The sequence below is a fragment of the Anabas testudineus genome, chromosome 17, assembly GCF_900324465.2.
Source record: "Anabas testudineus chromosome 17, fAnaTes1.2, whole genome shotgun sequence".
Classification (NCBI taxonomy): domain Eukaryota; kingdom Metazoa; phylum Chordata; class Actinopteri; order Anabantiformes; family Anabantidae; genus Anabas; species Anabas testudineus.
Genome location: NC_046626.1, coordinates 5584976 through 5604852, shown reverse-complemented (window position 1 = coordinate 5604852; position 19877 = coordinate 5584976). Strand labels below are relative to the sequence as shown.

Genomic DNA, 19877 nt, shown 5'->3' with positions numbered 1-19877 from the left:
GTCTATAAATACATGTGACTTACAGAGTGAGTGACAGTAACAAACAGCTGCAGCCACCAGCCAACCAACCCCTGCAAACTATCTACAGCTCTCTGAGCAAGCCCTCTGAATGCTGACAGTCCTGCTCTGTTGTGGGGAGTAAGAAAAGGTGCCCACAAAACCCAACCAGGACCAGGAGACAGAACAAAATGGCTGCCATGACTATAGACCCGGTGGAGCAGCCTCGGATGTACCAACAGACCCTGCTTCAGGACGGACTGTGTGACCTCTTGGAGAACGACAAGTTTGTGGACTGTGTCCTCAAAGTCCAGGACAAGACATTCCCCTGCCACCGCTTGGTTTTGGCAGCCAGCAGCCCCTTCTTCAAGGCTATGTTCCTGTCTGACTTGGAAGAGAGCAAGAAGCGTGAGATTGTCCTCAAAGATGTGGAGCCTGGTGTTTTAGGAATGATCCTGCGCTACTTATACACCTCTGACATTAGTCTGACAGAACAGAATGTCCAGGATATCTTCATGGTTGCTAACATGTACCAGATCCCCTCCATTTTCTCTGTATGTGTGTCCTACCTCCAAGATAAGCTAGTGCTGGGTAACTGCCTGGCCATCTTCAGGCTGGGGCTGCTGCTGGATTGTCCCAGGCTCGCTCTGGCTGCCAGAGAGTTCATCTGTGAGCGCTACCAGGTTGTTGTCAGGGACCAGGACTTCCTTCAGCTCTCACCAAGCGAGCTGGCCATGATCATCACCTCAGATGCTCTAAATGTTAGGCAGGAGGAGCAGGTGTTTGAATCCTTGATGGACTGGGTCAGACACGATGAGTCTAACCGGCTCAAGGAGCTGCCAGAGCTGTTGCACTGCGTCCGTTTCAGGCTTATTTCTCTGGATTACTTCAAAGAAAAGGTGGAGCGTCATCAGTACATCCAGTTGAGCCAGGAGATTAAGAAGGAATTGGATCTCGTCAAAGATGCTCACAGAGGACGTCTCCCAAAGCCGAGGAAATCCAGCTGTGACAGGGAAGAGAATGAAGAAGATGACGATGAGGAAGGGTACTTGCCCGGCATACTCAACAACAACCCTCGCTTTGGGATGTTTGAGATGGACCTGATGCTTATGATCAATAACACAGGGACTGTAGCCTATGATCCTATAGAAAACGAATGCTTTGTGGTGTCAGAATCTACAGAAATCCCCAAGAACCACAACAGCCTGGTGACCAAACAGAACCAGGTGTTTGTCGTTGGAGGACTCCTCTACAACGAGGAGAACAAAGATGAGCCTTTCAGCTCTTACTTCCTACAGGTAGTGAATCAGTCATGCCGTCATGTCACCTTTGGCAGTTTATAACCTTTAGAACAAGTAATGTTTCTAAGAATTTAGTTATGTAGTTGTTTAGTAAAACAGTTTTGTAAAACCAAAAGTTTCTCTGTATCATTCTATTGATCTCCAGTTTGATCCAGTGAGCTCAGAATGGTTAGGGATGCCTTCACAACCAAACCCTCGCTGCTTGTTTGGGCTGGCAGAAGCCGAGAACTCCATCTTTGTTGTTGGAGGGAAGGAACTGAAGGAAGGAGAGCACGCCCTGGACTCCGTCATGATCTATGACAGACAGTAAGTACAGACACCAAATTTAGTTTATTACTTACAGTCCAAGCTGTAGCCTTCATCTAACTGAACACTCCCTCTGCCACTGCAATGTGCCTTTCACCTTTAGTTTATTCTTTGGGTCTTTATTTAAAGATTCCGAGAAAATGATTAAATAAAGTCAATAAAGTCAATTCATTATGTCATCATTATACATCGTTTTTTTTGTACGCAGGTCATTCAAATGGGGAGAATCAGACCCTTTGCCCTATGAAGTGTATGCTCATGGAACTGTATCACACAATGGCCTAATCTACGTTGTTGGAGGAAAGTCTGAGAGCAAGTACGTGTCACTTTAGATACATGGTAGTGTTTACCCACTTTGAGCACATTTGGAAAAGTATAATTATTTATGTAGCTATGTTCCTCATCCGATGTCTGTAAAGCAGACACTGTAACATGGAATTTATGGCAGTAATTTAAGGTTTCATAGCTCTACTACTTTTGACATTTTAGAACTAACACAATAAAAGCTGTACTCCAGTTATATAGCATTGCACTGCACACTCTACAGTTTGGGGAACTAACAAGATCAAAAATGAATAGCCATAATCGCACAGTAGAGACCCAGACACTAGGCCTGTCTAATGTGAGTCAATGTCCATCCTACATTTCCCACAAGGCAACTAAACAGTGTAGTTAATTGGACTTTCTGTTCTTCCTAAATGTCTTCTTCTAAAGCCCAGATTACTGTTCACTGACTGAACAGTACTGCTCAGTGAACTGAACTTTGTAAATGAAACTGGTGGTGAGGCCCTTTAACACAGTATTTTTAATGTTTTAATGCAGGAAATGCATGAGAAGAGTCTGTGTCTACAACCCCACTAAGTTCGAGTGGAAAGACCTGGCTCCTTTGAAGACGGCCCGCTCCCTGTTTGGTGTTACCGTCCACAAAGACCAGATCTTTGTGGTGACAGGGGTAACAGACGAAGGCCTCACCAGCTCTGTAGAGGTCTATGACATTGCCACCAACAAGTAAGTGAATAATTATCTTTTTATATGACTTTATCTCATCATTAGGAGGTGAAGCATCTGTCTGCAGCAGTGAAATGACTCACAGTGCATGAATAGCGTTATTAGGTCTTTAAAGACAACTCACGCTGCTGTGAGTATTACACAATAATGTAACGGCACCATTATCTCTCCACTGGGTCCGTGTGTGGTTGTTGTCCTGCTGCACTTTAGGTGGTCTGAGTTACCAGAATTTCCCCAGGAGCGTAGCTCCCTCAACCTGATCTCAATGGGAGGCTTCCTGTATGCCGTGGGGGGCTTTGCCATGATGCCCAGTGAAACCAGTGAGGAGTCCGTCCCAACAGAGATGACTGATGTTTGGAGGTGAGTGCTGAGTACCACTATAATTTAGGTCTGTACTATAAATACAACTTACAATGTTTTAATTCTCAGAGGAGTTTACAGATTATAAACTAAAGCTTTGGAGAGTTCACTCAACTTACTAAATGAACTTAAAAAAAGAAAACAATACAAAACAAAATAAATCATACTAATCATGATAAAAGTTGGGGTTTAATTTCAGCCCCTATCTGCAGACACAATATCTTGTCTTTAGACAGATTCAACTGCAGCAATAACTTCTTCACATCAAATGTAGACCTGACTCTTCAACAACCTTCCATATCTTAAACAATTAAATCAACTACATATCTTGACTTTACTCAACATATTTTCTCAAGTTCAACGAAATCGACTCAGTTTCACACAGTAAAAACTCATAAAACAACATTAAATTGCCCTTACAACCCAAGCTGCATTTTCAAGGCAACAGGGAAACATACGTAACAAAAATGATTTACAGTGTAATAAGTTCTGCTTGTGTTGTCAAAGCCTAATATTCCTCTGTGGTATAGAGCTCCACTGCCATAGATCACCAAATGTGTATTATTTCACAGGTGACCTTATGTTTAAGTAATGTTTGTGAAAAATGTCAGTGCCTTTCCGTTTTAGAAAATTTCTGAGTTCTTTAAGAAAAAACACAAAGTGCTGTAGTTGTGACCTGCTAATAAATAATAATATAACAAATAGGCCACAGACAAGGTAAAGTCTCTATAGACAAAGAGCATTAAGGTTACATTTGCTATTGCCATACAATATTTTATGATGCTACAGTACATGGCACCAAACACTAACATGTTTGTCTTTCCAACAGATACGATGAGGCAGAAAAGTGCTGGAATGGCATTTTGCGAGAGGTTAGCTATGCTGAGGGATCCACTATCCTTCCAGTGCATCTGAACACTTTGCGGCTCACTAAGTTATAATGGAGTTGAACTGTTGGTGCAATGAGGTTAATGGTGTAACATTAGCATTGAAGTAAATGAGTTTACTCATTGTGGACATTTGCCCAAATTAGCTTAGGGTAAGAATGCTTCAAGGTAGCAATTGAATTTAGTCTGAGTAGATAAGTATCACGCACGAAATCAGCATCAAATTGTTTTATCTCATGTTTTACAGCAGGGGGAGACAGATGCATGCCAAGACTAAGACATGAGTTAAAAGAATTATTTCTTTTATATAAAAACAAAACATAAATATTGATTTGTACATGTGTTTTTTGTTATACATTACATAATTTCATACATTTCTTTATTATCTGTATGCTTTGTTTAAACAGAAATAAAGATAAACGTTGATTCTCTTGCTTTCAGTGAGGAGTCTCACTTTCCCTTGGAATCACACAAAAGGCCAGTTCACAGTGCAAATGGTTTAATTCATCTTCATCTGACATGTTGTTCAATGACATCTTTACAGCTGATTTCCACATATTGAATAGTATACAGTATTTACAGATATTTTACATGGCAACAAATAAAAGACACTTGTTGAGATTATACAAACAAGTCGAGGGAGGGACATACTGTACACTTTTAAATGTAAACATTGATTTCCAGTTGGCACCTGAGCACTATAAGCCATGACCATAAAAACACACCATAAATCTACTGAACATATTTACACTTTCACATTATATACAATAGCTGTGTGTGACTTTTTGTCTGAGGTACTTTCAGTTAGTTTCAGTTCTGCTTCAGTTTGGTACAAGAACAAGAGAGGGGACTAGCGTTCATCCCAAACACCAACATAACTTACACGTGGAATGTGACAGAGTTTCTGCCTGTATTGAATAGAATAGAATAAAATAGAATAGGAAACTAGCAGTAGATTTACCAACATTAATTGGTCATGCAATATAACAAATGTAATGGTTCATCGTTGTTGGCACACATTTACTGGGTGTTGTGTATTGTGGTCTCATAATGAAATGTTTGTGGTCCATTAGTTGTAGAAACAGTAAAAATGAATGTCTGCTGAATCACTGTACACTCAGAGAAAACTAAAAAACTTCAAATTCACGTTAGTCTCTCCTCTGGAATGTTATCTGGCAGTTTTTAAATGTATCCTCCTCATAAATCTGTCACAGACAGGATAGGAATGTCCAGTATGTTTGTTATTCTATAGATTCCTCCTCTGTGACTACTGTTCATGACAGCCTATCACTGTCATTAATTTGTTGCCACTGCTCCCCTGAGCAACATGGTTATTAGGTTAAGTGCTTCAAGTCCTCTTGCATAACACACCCTTTTAATAAACATCTTTTCTCTTATAGGACCCAGCTTGTCTCTGGCTCTATCAGTTTTTTTAAGCGTAGCTATTAATTCTAGATAAAACAATGTATTTCCAACCCATTCACTGAATAGATGTAGTTGGTTCAGATGTCTTCTAGCAATAAAGAAAACAAACACTGAGCACATTTCTGGACAGTTCACCACTAAAAAGCCATATTGACATTAACCAATATCAACTGCATAGCAACAGTGGACCAGCACCACGCATTCAGTATGTAGAGTAATGATAAAACACACAGGACAGTTAAATCTAGTTTTAAATGACAGACAGGTGCTCCTGACACGCAGATGCTCGCCGAGTTGCAGGGCTGGATTTGGTGAACATTGTGATCTGCGTGCAGTTGTTTCCATTGCTGCCTATGGAAGGCTGCTGGTACTTAGTGTCAGCACCCAGGAACCTTTGCAGCATCCATCTGCGCCACTTACGTTTAATCTCCGACTGTACCTGCAGGACAGATGAGTAGGTAGACAAACAGGTTAAAGAGGGACCGGTGAGAGGGTGTGACACACGAGAGAGGGAGGTAAAATTAGATTTACTGACATAGTAGGGAAGAAAACATCTTAGAGAGCTGTTTTGTCTTTGTTGTGTTGGTTTTTTTTTGTTGTTTAAAGTCACTCACCTCTCCATTCAGAAAGCAGTACAAAACCGCAACAACAAAACCCTGTTGAAGAGAGAAGTAGATAAAAAGGAACGCCCAGTAAGAGCTGTTGTTCTGTGCTGAAATACCAGCGTGACAGCACAGCTGGGGAAACACTCAAAATGTTTGTATATGAATAATGATCATCATGACCAACTTTAGGCTCAGACAGGCGGTTCATCATTTAGATCTCTGGGAATTTTTCCCAGGAGACATCATTCTGAGCTAAAACTGTAGTAAATTAGGAATACTTTCCATTGCTTGGTTTCCATCATTGCACTTGGCTCTTTTTCATTCAGCTTTATCCTCACTAAATCAGCAACATCATTATTCAAGCAAACAAAATGAACATTGCTACAAAAAAATGCATTGTCTTAATGTCTCAATTATGCAAACTATCTTCATGCTACTAGGCTGTTTTCATGTACTGTAACACTGCTAAGGTCCTATTGTTATGTACACTATATGGGGCCATAGTTGTGCTACCAAAACTGCTATCTAACATACAAGTTTTGTATTTTCTTTTGGATTTGGTGAATATCAGTAAGTCAGTAAATCAGTAAGCAGTACTGGTACGTAGTACAGCTTCTGTCATTTTTAATTTGTAATGTTGCTCGCCACGTATGCTACTACTGTATGTGACGTTACCTGAAACGATCCCAGAATAAGATCGAATACCATCCTGATGTGAGGGTGGACGTTTTCAGGGATGAAAGCAAAAATGATGTAGTTTATGCCGAAGAGAGGTATCAACAACAGGGTGGATTTAGCCAGTCTCCTAAAAAAAGAGAACAAAAAGTAAAGAGAAGTGTTCTGTTCACCCTTGTTAAAACTCCGGAGTCAGGGTCACACATGTCTTTACGCAAGAGCTAATATTGCTCACCAGCAACAGTGCTGGCAGAAAAATAACTTATTTCATGTTGCCTGATAAGAAATAACTGTAAGCCAAGCTATGACACAGACTTTGACATTCTGCACTGAAAACCTACGAGTATTGATTGGATTCCTTTCTTCCAATGTCGGGACAATTCATCTTCTGTCGCAAAATTCGGATTATACAGATGAAGAGGAAAAAGTTCACCTGCCGAGAGAGGAACAGACTGGTTAATGTGTTTGCATTATGCACGGTGGAATAAAAATGCTACTGAACGATGCACTATGGCTCACCAGTATGGTAACTAAAACAGGCGTTTTGATGATCCACCACGGGTTGTCATCGATTGTCTCCCAGCATCTGTCAAAAAAAGATAAATATGCACAAATAAATTCTGACAAATGGAAAAAAAGTACAATTAATCTGCTCCGCAGAGAATAAAAACCACAGTAACTACACAGCACATTTGGAAAACGAGACGATCTTGGTTTACGGAAACAGATTTAATATAATTTAATCTAATTTTATTTAATTTATATACATCAGGGACCATATACAAAACCATGAATGTCCTATGTGATATCAAGATGCTTTGTGTCATTAAGATAATATCTAATTCCTATCATCAGTCCCCATCTGAAGTTAATTTTAACAAATTAACCAGCATGAGAAATGAATTCAAAATTAAATGCATTTTAATATTTGATATGTAGCATAGCCGCAGAAAGTAACAAAAAAGCTATTAGTTAGCTATTTAACTATAATCTATTCCACACTCGTACTGTAATCATTTTTATATGATAAAACACATCTCAAAGTCTAACAAAATTTGAACAAACATTACTGAATTTGTCCTTTTAAGGTAGCGTAGTAATAAAATGTTGAGCCCTTGTTGAGGTCATATCTTTGCGTGTTAGAGATTACTAATTCACCACAAACCTCCACTGAGACCTCCTATTAATCATCATCCTAACCTAGAAGTTATTTCTCTTTGTAAATATACATTTACAGCCAATGTGTCTTCCTGACAGGGGAAAGCCCGAAATGTATCCATTTTAATCTTGAACTGGAACTGGTGATGAAGATAACGTCACTTTAATCAAAAGAGATTAGAGCAGAGACACGACGAACTCACCCAGGATCATTTAAATAAGCTTTTGTAATCACCCACGCTGAGATAAAGATTGTTGGAGCCCCTGCAAACAAGAAACATAAACAGAATCGGTTGGAAATGATTTCATCATTCAAATAATCTCGAGCTATCACTTACAAGCGCCGTGTTCAAACAAACATTCAACATGGGAGAGACTCGGTGACAGTGAGGATCGAAAATATGTACACTGTTTTCATCCTTTGGATGATTTTACAGCTAAAGCAATATTGAACTTTGGTTATGTTTATCATTTTTAACAACACTCGCATGTGCTCTGTGCCAATACCGGCTCATCCTGGGTTTATGCAGGAAAGTCACGTGCTTGTTGGGTTTTACTGCCGGCTGCTCCGTTTATAAGGTTACTTTATTAGTATGGCACAAAAAAAAAGAAAAGCTAAATGTTGGGGAATGGTTGCTGTATGCAAATTTCAAAGGCAAGTAAGACTAGAATTTGAAGTGCAAGAAGACAACATTTCAAATAAGAAAATAGTTCAAATAGTTTTAAACAAAGCAGTCAAGGGCACATCCAAATGTTGGGTATGAATATATGCACCTGATACTGCTGCCAAACTAAAAGCATCTGTCCATTAAAAGTATTTTACATCATCTACATGGTCTGATCTCTTAAGTTAATTAGTTAGTTCATTTGCTATTTCTGACATAGGTGTACGGATTTGTTCATATAAAGTTTTTCTAAAAAAAGATGTAATGTTAAAAATGCAAGGACCTTTAACTGATTTATACCAACACAGGCAGAGTTGCACCTGCCTGGCAGCAAGACTCATTTAAATGCAGATTAAAAGCACAGCATTTTCCTGCAGCTACTGCACAGATAAAACCTCACTTAGAACTTAATTTGCATGTGACAGTGTATGTTGTGGCTGTGGTAGTACAGATAAAACAGACTGTTGGTTGCGCTTTCTGGCTGCTATTTCTAACAGGCAAAGCAAATCTCCTTGAAAGTGAGCTTATGCAAGCCACCTGTATTCACCAGCATTTGGCCCAGCAGCCGGCACGTACCCCAACCAATCAGGATGTACCACCAGAAGTACTTCCTCTCAGAGAAGAAGGAAACCGCTAACAGAGCATGGAGATAAAGGCCTTCCACCAGCAGCCAGAAGAAACTCGCCATGATGCCATATTGGAAGAAGACTATCACTGCCTTGCAGCCCACCTACAAAAAACAGGAAGTTAGTGGCTTATTGCATTGCAAGACCACGCTGATGAATAAAATTCTATTACTATTTTAATAATTAGAACAAAGTTAATTTCCAGTAGATGAGGCTACCCTGGGAATGCTTTTAGTAAATTACTCTGAAATTAGTATTGATGTCTCACTTGTAAACACTTCTGTTAGACTTGGCAAGTCCCTCATCATAAACAAAAGTGAGAAGACAGTCATTAAACAATCTATATGAGCATAATATCATTAGCGAAAATTATGTGCGTTGCCCTATGGTGGTGACGATCATACTAATGAAATGCGTGAATGAGTAATTAAGTCTGCAATCTAAGTCTATTTGACATTCATGGTAATGGTTCTGAGTCTTCATGGGAAGATGCTGCTGTTGGTGGCTCAGTACAACACACAATACCTGACCTGCAATATTTACAAAGTAGTTTAAAACTACTGTACATACAAGACTGTAAGTGATTGTTGTAAATATACTGCAGAATTTCATCAGAATTAACCTGTTAAATTTAAATGCAGCACTCCACTGCTAACCAACCGTCCAAAACATCTTAAGTAACATAGCATAATTTTTTGGCATTTTTTTGTGCTGAGCTGCACATTTACAGTAAAGATAGATCTGTTCTCTTTTTCATCCATTTCCACTATCTTACTAGTTATTTGGATATGCCACATTTTTTTATGCGGCTTTTTAAGTGGCTGGACAGTTTAGTGGTGAGATCAGGAGTGATGTTTAAATTGGATTAAATAAAAAAGTCTAGCAGTGTCTTTTGTTCATACCTGAATGTGTGCAGACTGTGTGATTCAGCATCTAGCTAGAATTTCATAGATGATAATAAAACCGAAAATGAAGTGAATCATTTCCTATGGCCTTCAGTTGAACATTCATTCGTATCAGTCATAAAGAACTAGTCCTGATGCAAAGTTCAGGTAAACCTCTGGTCCAATACTTTTTGTAAAATAATTCTAATTTCAACTCTCGACTATGATCTCATCTCAACTCTCACGTGTTTAACTCAAAAGACTGGCCTGAGGCTTTTGGGAAATGATGTTCATTTAACTAAAAAAAATAATGGTAGGATACAGTTTTATATTACCGTATTATAAAACTATATGAGAAAGAATTACATATGTCATTATGGTTTTTCTCCATTCAATTCAACTTTATATAAAACTGATCCCCAAACTGATGTTGCTTTCTACCAAACTTGTTTTTTTTCCGCTCAAATGTGGAGTTAAGGAACAGTGGAGAGGATTAACAGCTGTGTTTGTATCTAGACTGAGCCATTAGGAACCAGCAGTGACAGATAGTGGAGCAGGTGACTTACAGTCTGATGCTCTCTCTGGTAAAAACACTTTAGATTCAACTGGAGCAAGATCAGAGAGAACACAGCTGACGTTGGCGACTTGATCAATCAAATCAATATTTTAAAAAGCCTTATTATGTCAAATTGTACAACCTCAGGAACTTATCTAACTCCTTATCTTACACGACCACTTAAGATATTGTCATTATGATCATGTTGTTGAGATGAAGTGGTTAAAACCAGATATCAAAACTGTGAATGTGATTTATTGACAAAGCTGCCAGCAGTTCAGGGTTAGTGTTCAGCAAACAGGAACTCTCACAACATCCTGCTGGACAGAAGTCACTTGGCAAACACAGCTACACCCAGAAGCACTTGATCCTAAGCAAGTTGAGTAAACTCGGAGACAAAAGCATCAAGCTGTAAGTCTGAGTGGATAATTAAATAAATGAGGTTAGCCTTAGCTAAGGACAAAAAGTAACAGCCGGTTGCTGCGCGTACATCACATGGACAGGATCAGCTCATCTATGACTCAGGCAGTTTGATTATCCTGAGGGGGGAAATAACAATAAATTGTACTGCTTTGCTAATAAAAATGGCCACGTTGGCTGGTGAGAGAGACAGGACAGCGTACTCACAGATGACTGGCAATTGTCTGTCTCCCCGACGTCATACAGAACCACGTCCTTGATGAAAACTGCTGCGGCTTTCAGTATAAAAGATACAAACAGGTGCATGTGGATGTAGTTTCTTGTGCAGTGCAGCTTTCTGTGAAAGAAACCAAATAAGTGGATGTTTTAAATCAGTGCTCTTAATAAATTCCCTCTGATTGGAGATCTTGAACAAGCTGTTTATGTGACCTGAAAATCATCAGATGAAGCGTGGCACGCAATTTGAATATATATATATATATATATATATATATATATAATTACAACTATATTTACAAGGGCAAATGATGTGTGTTTAAGCTGAGGAGAGGAGTACAGATCATACTGTACTGTAACGTGCTGTTATGCAGATGTCACACTCTATATAAACCCTGCAAATGTCAAAGAAAGCTATCTGTATCAGTCTCATACTTTACGAGGATGCAGTTTACCAGTGAACATGCACTTAATAGGCTGAATCCCATGTCAAAAACATTCACAGACATTCTGCACAGATGTAAACAAGAACAAAATCAGGATTCTTTCTGCAGAGAAAATGTTGCTAATGTAAATTCTGTCATCTGATTGTTTTTAAACAAATGCCTTCCTGGTGAGCTTATGATTGGGCAGGTCAATCATCCCACCCATCCCAGCAGGACTGGTGTGATGACACAGCATCAACCAGCTGCGTGAACACCGTGTCCGCAGCTGAACATAAAACAAACGCTGTTCGCTTCTTGTGTCCCTCCTCTCCGGAGTTCTAACCGTAATCCAAGGGGTAAACACAACGCTTGTTGTTTGGCCCGTAAAACACAAGCAGTCCAGATGCGAATACACTCAGCCGAGCGGATTGGGTCACACTTTACACAGTATTCTGATGGATCTCCTTACCGAAACAGACACAGTATGATGATGGCGATCGTCAGAGAGATGAGAGACACGCTGTGGCCGATGGTGTAACCTACTTTGATGGCGGTGAAGAATTCTCCCTGTGAAAACGCACTCAGTTACACTCAGTAAAAAGTGGGTTTATTTAACGTGAAACCCCTTCAGCAGCAGCAATACTAACCGTATTTTCCTCCATGGTGTTGTTGGGATTGTATCCACAGTCTATTATGTAGGAGTCTATGCTGATAAGGGTCCAGCCATTCTCAGTGCAGGTCTTTGACAGGTTACCTAATGAAGAGGTGAGGGACAGCAGTAATATTGAATATTACTCCTAGAAGACTGAATTCATGGTTGTTTCAGAGTGTTCAAACATTGTATTATAACATGTAGTACGCTACATTTACTTACACGTACAGTATTTATGTAACACTGAGATGTATTCATCTGATTGGAATACTCCTAAATATTAAAAGCAAATGACTGGATGGATCTGCTTCCTATTTATTTCTTAATTACTCTTAGGCTGCACACACCAGGAGGCAATTCATCTTTTGGATGAAAGGACAGATGTTTGTAATCTGGGGTATACAGGTAAAAAGAGAATAAAAGACAAGAGGGCACTGTTTTTCTGAGAGTACATGTAGATTAGATGCCTACAATATATACAGCTGCATCTATAGCTGCACAATTATCTGAGCATTATTTAACATATGCGTTATTTAACAACTTCAAAATGCAGTTATTGCTCTTTTTCAAACTCTGTCCAATGCTTTTAAGGAAATGGTCCAGAGTACATGGCACCATGTCTGAAGAGCCATTCCAGTAAATGAGCACCACTTGACGGTGGTGCTCATTTACCTTACGGTAATGGGACTTCCTGGTAGCCTAGTTAGTTAGTGTTTGAGGATCTTTGTTGAACATCACTGCCTCAGGTTTCTTGTCTGTGTGTAATATCTGTCAATAAATACATAAAAAAAATGAATTAATAGTAATAACCTGTACGTGTATATATATAGAGATATATATATATATATATATATATATATATATATATATATATATATATATATATATATATATTCCTCAATAACAGAATGTCACGGCGGTCGTCATTAATTGCTCCTTTTAACATTCACAAGCAATATCTAATTCTTTAACCAGTTCTTTGTTCCATTTGTTATTGTGCAATATTTATTTGTAGCATTTCCTCATCTCCCCTCCTGTCAATAAAGAAAGGAGACTGCGCATGTTGGAGACAAATTCATCTGTGTTGAATGCTGCTGTCTACATGTAGGACATTCCTCACATTTCCAAACCATATCGCTCTACAGCTACTATCAAATCAAGACACAGAGTTGGGAAATATCAACAATCCAAAGTCTTAGAATGTATTTGGCATTATAATATGGTCAGCTCACAAATACCTGAGTGGCGTATTGCTGAGAAGACGAAGGCTTAGCCTCCTCAAACAACATGACAAGACACAAAAGAAAGGATAAGCCCCCGCTTTTTCAGCCCATGCCACTACTGGATTTGGCTTGTTTGAGGGATTGCCAAAAGAATGCTTTCATCATCCCCCCAAACAGCACTGCAAGGATTTTCAGTGTCCTGCTTGACAACGAAGAGCGTTCAAACGAGTTAATCACCCAATCGTTGCTTAGATTTCAGTGATTTTTTTAAATCATGGGCTTTCTGTCATTATTGCATGATGAAGTACTTCATCTTTTCTAATTATATCTTGTAAGAAGGTTTATATTAGCATGCAACACCGGCAACCGGCTTCAGCTCCACTGAATTTAATGGCGTGTAGGTGAAACTGTTGACAGCCAGGCGCTCCGTCAGTCTGAGCCGGCAGAGAAGGTGAGTCGCCAGTGTTATTAAAAGTTGAATGACCGCATGTTTGTGCTAGATCTACTAAGTAAAGAGTTCATGAGAATGGCAAACTCTATCTCGACTAAATTTATGACTCAGACTCGGAGTATCTTTGGCGCTGCATTTCATAATGCTTGTTTTTGTGTGTGTGTGCGTGTGTGTGTGAGGCTTATAAAATGAATGACTCGGCATGTGTCAATAACTTGAGTCTTTCACAACTATTACTGACAGTGAATATATTTGAAAAGAAGATATACTGATAGTAACTTTGTGAAAATATTTATCACATTTATCCTCTCGAGCCTCTGTAACCTATATGAATAAACTAAAAAAAGCACACGGGTCAGGCAGATGTTCTCAGTTGGCCAACCCAGTCTCATAAAAAATTACGATTCTCTACGACTGGTACTTCTGACATTTTTACCCATCCCCGACAGTAAATTACAATGTACTGAGTCCCAGACCATTCATCATGCCTTAATTGAGTCCTCCTTAAAGAACCTGAGCACAGAGCAGGTTTAACCCCCAAAGACCTACACTGATCTCTTTGCTTCCTCCTGGTCTCTCCACAGTAGGGGTCTGGTGATCCTGTAAACCTTTGACCTGATGTGAAATATACCTTTAACCCCCCCCCCCCCCCACACACACACACACACACATCTGGTGATTCGTCATCTGTCGCTGCTCTTTTCCCTGGAGGGCTCTCCTCTCCCAGGTCACACTATCTACCATCTGGGCTACATCACAGTTTCCCAGAAAACCTCTAATCTCTGCACTGAGCATTCACAAGCTGATCATAAATCTGTGGTTCGAGTCCATCTCGTGTCCTGAATGTGAATACGTGTCTGCATGAATAAAAGCTCTGCAATCATTTTGCAGCTGAAACCTGCAACTTTACACTTGTCCACAGTTGTTTGTGTGCTGTGAAAACATCCGTAGTCACCAAAGACAGTATAGTCTGGCAGACCTGATCAAGTGTTTTTACTGAATGATGCTGACATATGGAAGTGCTCCTTATAGAGGGAATACCAAAATAAATGTAGATTTTTGCTCCATTCATTCTATTCAACATTACTGTAGTATTCATTTAGAGTTGAGTGTCTGCTCAGTTCCTATTGTCATGTCGAGGTCTCAATTAATCTGAGACAAAGTGTGTTAAATGCTACTGTGCTACACTAGTTATTCATGATTAATGCCCTTCTGCCACTTGTTGCTGGGCAGTTGCCATATGTGCTCAGTTTATCTGAGTTTTAAGGCTGATAATCTAATAAAGCAGGTTCACAAGAGCAACTTAAGGGCAACAGAAACAAGCTAACAGTCACATGTTACTGAATTTTAAGTAAATATGTTAAACTAATAAGCAAGCAATTGCCTATTTACATATCTAGCACATACAGAGCAAAATTATTATTCAATCACTTTGTCTATTGTGATTTAGGACTGTTAAATATCATAAAGAACACAAGTACGATAACGCTTGAGTGGTACAACAAATACAGAATTGTAGATGTAAAACAAATCAATTAGTGTGACTTTAAAGAACCATTCTAATGTTCTTACAAACTTATTTCAATCTGCTTCAGAAGGAACAAGGCTCCAAGTTGGAATTGAGGTCTCTCTGCCATCTGAATACAAATAAACAACTCCATCAACTTTTACTGCATATTTACACTGGGGAGACTCTGTGTGGTAATTAATGACAAATGGAGATATACGGGAAAGTGAAACGAGTATAATGTTAGGAACTACTGAACGAACTCACTGCAAATCAGCAACCTATTCCCAAGAGAATGGTTTCCCATAATCAGTAGTACATCTTTGAGAGGCCGTCCGTGCTGTAGACACACTGGTTGTGTCATTGATGGGTGCTCAGGGTGAGGATGCGACGTCAGCGCACCTCACAGTTCCTGTTTGAGTTCTCAAACGTAGAGTGTGACGACACTGACAATGATTCAACAGCAGGATGAACAGCGAGAGAGAGGCTAAGGATCAATATGAGCAGCTTCTCTGTCTTCTACGCCTCACTCCCACTACACCCACAAATTAGCATCCTCAATAAACTTCCAGTCTTTGTTTTGCACGTGTCTAAATTCTTCCCTACATCCACTGAGAGGTCACTGGGTCTGCTTGGTGCTGTGCAGGCAGAGTGTGTGTGTGTATTAGCGCTTTTACACTTGCAGTATACAACCTGTTTTGTGCAAACTTGACTCTTACGTGTGGAGAAGTCCCTGGAGAAGTAGAAGAGATATTTGGGGCAAGGGATGGTAATCACCTCTCCAACGTCAGCGCTGGGCCAGCAGGTGATCTTGTCCCATGTTCCACTACAACCTGAGCGAGACACATGTGGGAGGGCAACATAAAAAAAAAGGCGTGCTCCTTTTATTCCAACTTGGAAATACGGAAATACTGAAAAGTCAAAGAAGACCTAATGTGAATGAGAAGTTTTTTCATACAGGTGTGACATGAATCTATTCCAGTGACAAACAGCAGCCTGATTATGGTGAAGGTGGAGCACTGATGTTCCCATGGCAGCCAAAAGGTGTAAGCTCAGGTCAGCTGTCGTTACGTACACAGCGCTACCTCCATGACTAATAAAACAGCTCCCCGTGCGTTGTCACACACTGTTATTTGAATTCATCAGATCACTGTTACTTTCCACAGTGTGTTTAGTCTCTAGAGAATCAGGTCACATCATTTGACAGCTGTAAAAAAAAAATCTGTTTACCAGGATATGTTTGTAGCATGACTGTGAGGACTTAGTAGCATTTAGTAACCATTCAATGGAATCTAAAGAGAGAAAAGTGGGGAATGAAAAGCATCATGCATGCGTAATGACAATGTGTGGAAGTAAATAGAGTCCTGTGACGCTTGCAGTTAGTATTAACAAGGTTTCAGTTACACACAGATGCAATAGAGGCTCAAAGACGCCCGGTTATCTCTCTGTAGAATAGAGTGATGAACTACATGCTGTGAATATACAACTTATCAGAAGGCAACATATCTTTTAAGCCTCAGTCAACAACAAGTTGAAACAGCTGCTGCTACACTTTGCTTCCTCTCATCTTTAATATACATGCAGAAATCATTGAGAGCGTTTACTTTGAAAACTGAATCTGGGCGCGTGCAACAAGGGGCGAGAAAACAGTGTTCAGCCATGCAAGAAAAAGCCAGAGACAAGGTTCAGAGCTGACTGTGCTACTTTGATCAGAAGCAACCTGTCAGAGCAGACAGATGAATTACAGCCAACGAAGGCATGTCGGACAGACACAAACAAACGACATACCTGTTGTTTTGTTCTCAATCTGAGCCTCGCACAAGTTTCTTTCCTTGTCTATTTCTTTCATCATGTCACACATCTGAGTCTGCACCGCAAACACCTGCGAAGAGAACATTTTACACTTTTTTTTTGTGTACCTGTTAGGCCACGGTGACATTTAAACTGCGTGAGTCAGATCATTTGTCTCCTAGTCAATTGGGAGTTATTCTGCAGGTGTTCTCTCAACAGTGCCTCACATATCAAGGCGAACGCGTCTATCGTCTCCGCCGGGGTCTTCCTGAGATGAGATAAGCAGGGTTACCATTCATCTCCGCATCTGACACCGACGGGGGGACACAAAATCAATTCTGACGGTAATTCAACCATCGCACTCCTCAGATTTGCATGTTTTGAATTCAGGCCTGAACTGGTTCCATATGAAGCTGGATTCACGAGGGTTCACCAGCAGAGAATATACAGGCCCTCTGCAGGACAAGAAGATTTATTGCTGTTACTTAGCAGGATGAGTCTCCCCTCTGTGGGCATTAATCAGACTGCTAGTATGGCTATGGCTATAGTTAGTCGCAAAATGAGCCCACATGACTCTAGCCTCTCCCCCCCTCACAAGGTGACGCCCCCGCTTAGATTATCATATATCTTTTTTCTCAAGTTCCCAAGCATGTTCTGTGCTACTTCACTGCACCTCTTGACTCGTCGAGAATACAGGATGGTGATGTTCTTGATGGATCGGTGCTGCCTTCAGCAGGTAGACTATAGTGAGAAACGTTCCCACACTCCATCATCATAGTCATGTTCATCTTTTACCTTGTCCACCAGCACAGCACTGAGACACTGGACCAGTCAGTAGATGTGTGCAGTAAAGCACAATACTGTACGGCAAGTTTAAAAGGCCAGCATGCTGTTCTAAGGGATCTGACCTCCAGCTGAATTCCAGCATGAATCATTCATTCTTCTCTACAGGAGACAGTTGTGGATAAGGAGGCGGGAACCAGAGAGCAAAGGCAGAGACAACGGAGGCCGTTGCCATGGCGCCCTTCAGGGAGACCAACAAGCACATTTTGGCTTCTCCAGGTAATTCACCTTAACCTTAGTTATAAAAGTGAAAATAACTGAGGTCACAGAGAGTCACAGTGTGTCCCCGCTCTTTTGTTTGGTGCCAAATGTCATTTAAACAGCTGCTGGTTTTGGTTCTGGTGCCTTAGAAACTGAGGAGACTGAGCCTGGAGGTAAGAGACTCCACATGTGAGGACAAATGTTCTGACGTCATACAAGTTAAAAAAAAGGAAAATAAGCTCAAGTAATTAACAAAATACATCATGAAAAAAAATCCTTACCAAACTACAGGCAAATATTTCCTTCATACATCTGACACAACATCAGATATGTTTCTGCATCCAGCCACACTTTTACCAGTGACTGGGCCACGCTGGTGCGCCCTGCATCACAGATTGGTGTTGGAGAGCACCAGCACGAGTATCTATGCATCCATACACTACTTGCAGGCAACAAGTAACTAACAAGCTCTACAAGGAAAACCCTGAAAGACCTAAATAGGCGATCAGCTGTCGGTATACTTGAAGACGAGCTTCATGAGAGTTCACGTCATGAGAAGAGTCAGTGTTTCAATGTACTTACTGGTTGCAGCAACACGCAGGGGAGGAGGAGGAGGAAAGTGCCCTTTAAAATGTCCATCAACATGTCAGTCAAAGTAGTTGACTCATTAAAAAAACGAATCTATAAGCTAATAGAAGTGAGATAGGTGAGTAAAGGAGGTGAATATCTTGTGTTAATCCGCGGCAGGTTTCCCTCAGTCCCTCTGCTGACTGTGCGTTCTTGCGCTCTGACTGGAGCGAATTGCTCCGCTCTAGAAATCCTCCACCTCCTCCTCCACCTCCTCCACCTCCTCCACCTCCTCCTCCTTGTCCTCCTCCCACTCGGGTTTCACCTTGAACAACCAACAAGTAAAACATTACCTGTGAACGTCAGTGGGTGAGGGCGTAAACACGCACTTACAAAGGATGAAGGAAGCTGCTGTTTCCCTAAATTCAAATATAGCCACGACTCACAATTTGTTTAATCTTGGACAGCCTCAAGTGATAAGTGTATCTTATCATGTGTTGTGACACAAAAGTCTGTTGATACTTTGAATTTGCATAAAGCACGATAAGATTATTAAGAAGGCTACAATGAGGTGTTAAATATTAAACCAGTGGTTCCCAGTCCTTTTGACTCCCTAGAAAAAAACAGCTGTTTCTATTTAGGGACATTTTTTTATTGGTTGTCAGCATGTCCCTGTGCTCCATGTCCCTGATGTTCCACTACATTGCTCTGGTGTTTTTTTATTTTATTTTGATTAGACAGAAGGTTTGGTTGTAAGAGCTGAACTGAAACCAAACTGTATAATAAAACTAGTTCCACTTCCTTCAGGTACAGTGCAACTGTTCAAATGTGAATTATGCTCATTTTGACAACGCTGATGCATCAAAACATCAGCTGATGCATCGAAGAATGTATCAGTCACTGAAAGGGAGATATTTCTGTGGTACTTTTACTTTGATACATACAGTACATGCTGACTATAGCTTTTATGTATCATCATTGAATAAGTGAGGTGTGCACGTTTGTAGTTGTTTTAAGCAAAAGATCTGAGTGTGTGAGATCCAGGTGAGAAATAAAAAGAAAAATTAGATAGAGAAAACATGGTGAAAACGTATTATTTATCTTTTATTTCAAATTATGTTGTGTTTT

The 19877-nt window shown here is 40.2% G+C and overlaps 2 protein-coding genes across 2 annotated transcripts; one reads left to right on the top strand and one right to left on the bottom strand.

The window, feature by feature from the left end:
• The first annotated feature begins 147 nt into the window (after window positions 1-147).
• Window positions 148-4148, top strand: klhl40a (kelch-like family member 40a). Its single transcript, XM_026374961.1, has 6 exons — window positions 148-1295; window positions 1444-1604; window positions 1813-1920; window positions 2427-2612; window positions 2823-2972; window positions 3802-4148. The coding sequence occupies exons 1-6, from the start codon at window positions 189-191 to the stop codon at window positions 3911-3913; spliced, it is 1824 nt and encodes a 607-aa protein (XP_026230746.1). The 5' UTR covers window positions 148-188; the 3' UTR covers window positions 3914-4148.
• A 201-nt stretch (window positions 4149-4349) lies between these two features.
• LOC113172408 (vasoactive intestinal polypeptide receptor-like) lies at window positions 4350-18953 on the bottom strand. The gene is made up of 13 exons (XM_026375364.1): window positions 18765-18953; window positions 17136-17229; window positions 16067-16180; window positions 12162-12268; window positions 11984-12081; window positions 11081-11210; window positions 8964-9117; window positions 7926-7986; window positions 7084-7150; window positions 6906-6997; window positions 6565-6694; window positions 5899-5940; window positions 4350-5723 (listed from the first exon to the last, which is right to left on the bottom strand). The coding sequence occupies exons 1-13, from the start codon at window positions 18825-18827 to the stop codon at window positions 5535-5537; spliced, it is 1341 nt and encodes a 446-aa protein (XP_026231149.1). The 5' UTR covers window positions 18828-18953; the 3' UTR covers window positions 4350-5534.
• Between the last annotated feature and the right edge of the window lie 924 nt (window positions 18954-19877).

Coding starts and splice junctions, on each gene's coding strand:
- klhl40a (XM_026374961.1), top strand. CDS start 189: ATGGCTGCCATGACTATAGACCCGGTGGAGCAGCCTCGGATGTACCAA. Junction 1,921..2,426: donor GGAGGAAAGTCTGAGAGCAA/GTACGTGTCACT, acceptor GTTTTAATGCAG/GAAATGCATGAGAAGAGTCT. Junction 2,973..3,801: donor GAGATGACTGATGTTTGGAG/GTGAGTGCTGAG, acceptor TCTTTCCAACAG/ATACGATGAGGCAGAAAAGT.
- LOC113172408 (XM_026375364.1), bottom strand. CDS start 18,827: ATGTTGATGGACATTTTAAAGGGCACTTTCCTCCTCCTCCTCCCCTGC. Junction 17,230..18,764: donor CCTGCGTGTTGCTGCAACCA/GTAAGTACATTG, acceptor TTCTCTTCGCAG/GTGTTTGCGGTGCAGACTCA. Junction 5,941..6,564: donor TTATTCTGGGATCGTTTCAG/GTAACGTCACAT, acceptor TCTCTTCAACAG/GGTTTTGTTGTTGCGGTTTT.